Below are 3,871 nucleotides of genomic sequence, written 5' to 3' on the forward strand. Positions count from 1 at the left end.
GTAGCTTTACGTTCTGTTTGTTTCTCATATGCAGCCTTGGTTTTAGTTGTCATCCCCATCCGATCCCCATTCCCATCCCCGGGGGGGGGGGGGGGGGGGAGATTTTATTACCACTACATGCTTCAAATCGAAAGCTGTGCGAACAGTTCGCAAAAAGAGTGAGGCCTCATGATAAAAAAAACAGGCATGGTCTAGCAGAAAGTGCATTGTTCGAAATGGAAATGGAAGATCTTAAAAGAAAAGAATATGGGCTCTATATTAACATAATAAACCAACATTTTTTGTTCAACAGAGCTTGGAGACAACATGGGCAATGAACTCATATAAGTCATACTGTGATCCGGTTCTTCACAAATTCATAGAGACCTTGCCAAAAGGTTCTTCATGTTCTTCTCCAAAATCTCACACCATTGATTCCCCTGAAGTAGTAAAGCATCTTCTAAAGACAATTCAACCCCTAAAGATGCCAGAGGGATCAGCATTTTGAACAATCCAGGGATGCTCAAGTAGCTTATGTAACGGTAGTCGCTCTACAGAATCCTTGACAAGCATCTATTGATCAAAGAGAAAAAAAAAAGAAAAAAAAAAAGAGAGAGAACAATCACAAGCATGCTAGAGGCAAGGTACTCTAAAACAGTTTCCTCCCAAAAGTGATAGCATAATATTATTTCCTTCACAGTTGTGATTAATTCTACTAGCAAGGTCTAATTAAGGAGTTGCCCCCAACATGAACTGCTACTATGTATTTTACATGAGTTTCGTTTTCTACATAATATCACAGTTTTCAATTCTGCATACACATCATATACTCTCAACAGTTTCCTCCCAAAAGCGTTAACATGATATTATTTCCTGCACAATTGATTAATTCTACTAGCAAGGTCTAATTAAGTAGTTACACTCAACATGAACTACTAACTATATATTTTACATGTAACTTTCTTTCTGCATAAATATCATCATAGTTTTCAATTCCGCAATCCACCCTTGTTTCCTCCTACCTCGTCTTCTATTTCTTTTGGGTTATCTAAGTTCTAATATTGAAATGCCAGTTAAGTTTTATTATGGAAAATGCAACAAGCATTGTCGCTTTCTGCATACATATCACAGTTTTCAACTTCGCAATCCACCCCTTGTTTCCACCAGCCCCATCTCCTATTTCTTTTGGGTTATATCCAAGTTCTAAAGTTGAAATGCCAATTAAGTTCTATTATGGAAGATGCAACAACCATTGTCAGTTGAATGCAAGAAATGATTTTCCACCTGACTAATAAGGTCCTTTGCAGCAGAAGAGACAATTGGTTTAGGAGGGAACTTCAGATCCACTTGGACAATCCTGTTTATAAGGTAACGAGTAGTAGCAACTCAGAAAAAAAGAGCATTACAGAAAAAATGATATAGAAATAAATTTAAAAGCACAGAAGCAACGAAGCAAGAGACTCCTAATGAGAAAAACAATAAGCAAGTTGAGCAATATTAACCATGAGAATCATGCAGTATCCTTCGGTGCCTTTAAATTGGAAAAAAGAATGTATGTATTCTGAATGAAGCAGATTTGCAGTTTTCTTCATTATCTTTCATTTTTCTGATTCATGCTTACCTTCTGTATGTGTCTGAGTGTTCCATGGCCTCAAACGGGGGGACGCCATATAAAAACTCATAGCATAAAACACCCAGGCTCCATATATCAACACTAGCGTCATGCTCTACACTTTGCACTGCACCATTAACAGAATACAAGAACAGTTTTTTTGCGATGGAATCAGATAAAGTTATTGCTAGGGATGAGCTCTTTCAAGACTAATTAAAAATCATTTCCTTCACTCAGCCAAACAGTATTTGAAAGCCTTCAATGAAATCAAACCAGAAAATGGAATCTCCATTGGCTTAAATCCAGTGGCTTACATACATACCCATCTCTGGTGGGAGGTAGTCCAATGTACCACACATCGTACGCCTGCGGTTAAAAGTGTGCACTGACCAACCAAAGTCTGCAATCTTGAGCTCACCCTGATAACAGAAGTCAATGTTGGCATTATTTAAGAGCACATGCAATTTAATCAATTATCTAAAACATATTGGAAATTCTATTCAAGGATAATTGTTATTTCACCTGTGCACCAATTAACAGGTTCTCTGGCTTGATGTCTCTGTGTATCACATGCTTGCTGTGACAATAAATCAGTGCCCTGGCTAATGACGCAACATACTGCCACATTTACCACATCCACACCAACATAACTTCTAATCAGTAATGACATAATCAACATACTGGACAAAGAAAAATCTAATTTTGAGTAAAAAAAGAAAACCTGTTTGATTGGCAATTAAATGAAAAGAGGAACTTGAAAGAAAAATGAACTGAAGCAACATACTGGCAAAAGGATATTAGTGGTAGCACAAGTAAACTGAAGATAAATGAAAGAGATGACACAAAAGTAACTCACAGTAGCTGCACGTCTTTCGCTAAAGTATTTACACTTCTGCAATTCTTTGTAGAGTTCACCTTTGGCTGCATATTCTAATATCAAATAAACTCGTTTCTGCCATAATTTCAGGTTGAAAAAACACAAATCAGTCAAGTTTACCAAGCACTTTCAAAAATACATACAAGGATCCTAAGAGCACACCTGATCATAAAAGTAACCGTAAAGGCGCAATATATTGGGATGTCTAAGATGACTCTGAATTTCAACTTCACGACGGAGCTGATGTTCAACTTGTGACTGTTGCAACTGACTCTTAAACAGAACCTTCAAAGCCACAATATTATTGCTCTGATCCAGCAAACATGAAAGAAGATCAATATGATTATACAGCGACCACTTGTAATACAATTCCCAGAAACAAACTCCTTTTAATTTCCTCCAAGTTTCTAAGCGAACCCAGAAATTGAAAAACCCAAAACGAAAAATTCATTTTAACACAGGAAAACCCAAATAAGTTCACATAAATAAGTCCAATTCATGATCAAGAAGCACGAATTTCAACAATAAATAAAGGGTTTGATCCCTGAAAATCAAAACTCACCCTTTTTTCTCTGGCTAAGTAAACATGACCAAACTTTCCACGCCCAAGTGGCTTTCCTATATCAAAATCGTTAAGCGTCCATCTCTTCTTCTCCGCCCCTGATACATCTGTTCTCGCCTGTACCAAAATTAAAGAAAAACCCACAATTAAAAATCCTAATTATATCTTTGATCCATAAAAAGAAATCAAAGAAACAAACCAAGAAGAGCACCGATCCCTTTACGCGATAAGAAAACAGATAACCTAGATTTTGAAATCAAGGTAAACTCTTTACAAGAAATTACCTTCTCTCGGGGCTGGGTCTCCGCAGCAATCGCCATTAGAAATAGATTTTTAGAGAGAGAAGTGTTTTTCAGAGAGAGATTTTCCGAGAGACATTTAACAAAAATGAGGGTTCACATTAAGCACTTTTATTTCCAACGGTCGAATTAGCACGGAGATCAATCCCCCTCCTTTTCTTTTTTTTCAAATTATTTTGTCCTTTTGTGAGGTTTATTATTATTATCATCATCGATACATAGAGACGGTTGAAAAAAAACCAAAGAAAAATTAATTCAAGAAAATTAAAAAAATAAAACTGTAAAAAAAAAAAATAATTAAACTAATTAAAATTTTTTAAAAATTAATTGATTTGATTTTGGTTTTATAAGCTTGAAATTGAAAAAACAGAATTAAACCGAATCGAACACAAATAAAAAAAACCAAGCCAAACTGAATAAAAACCGAGCTAAATTTAAAAAAAACGAGTTAAACTAAAAAAAATTAAGTCAAACCAAAACCAATCGGTTTGAATCGTTTTTTATACTAAAATAACTAAACTGAATTAAAATCAGTTGGTTTA

At 35.5% G+C, this 3,871-nt stretch overlaps 1 protein-coding gene across 1 annotated transcript; it reads right to left on the bottom strand.

The window, feature by feature from the left end:
• Positions 1-231: 231 nt before the first annotated feature.
• LOC118040650 (serine/threonine-protein kinase Aurora-1) lies at positions 232-3,464 on the bottom strand. Its single transcript, XM_035047636.2, has 9 exons — positions 3,315-3,464; positions 3,031-3,147; positions 2,631-2,777; positions 2,448-2,543; positions 2,114-2,209; positions 1,914-2,010; positions 1,601-1,718; positions 1,264-1,336; positions 232-552 (listed from the first exon to the last, which is right to left on the bottom strand). Exons 1-9 carry the CDS (start codon positions 3,348-3,350, stop codon positions 451-453), a joined length of 882 nt encoding a protein of 293 aa, XP_034903527.1. The 5' UTR covers positions 3,351-3,464; the 3' UTR covers positions 232-450.
• Positions 3,465-3,871: the final 407 nt, after the last annotated feature.

The sequence above is a fragment of the Populus alba genome, chromosome 18 (assembly GCF_005239225.2).
Source record: "Populus alba chromosome 18, ASM523922v2, whole genome shotgun sequence".
Classification (NCBI taxonomy): domain Eukaryota; kingdom Viridiplantae; phylum Streptophyta; class Magnoliopsida; order Malpighiales; family Salicaceae; genus Populus; species Populus alba.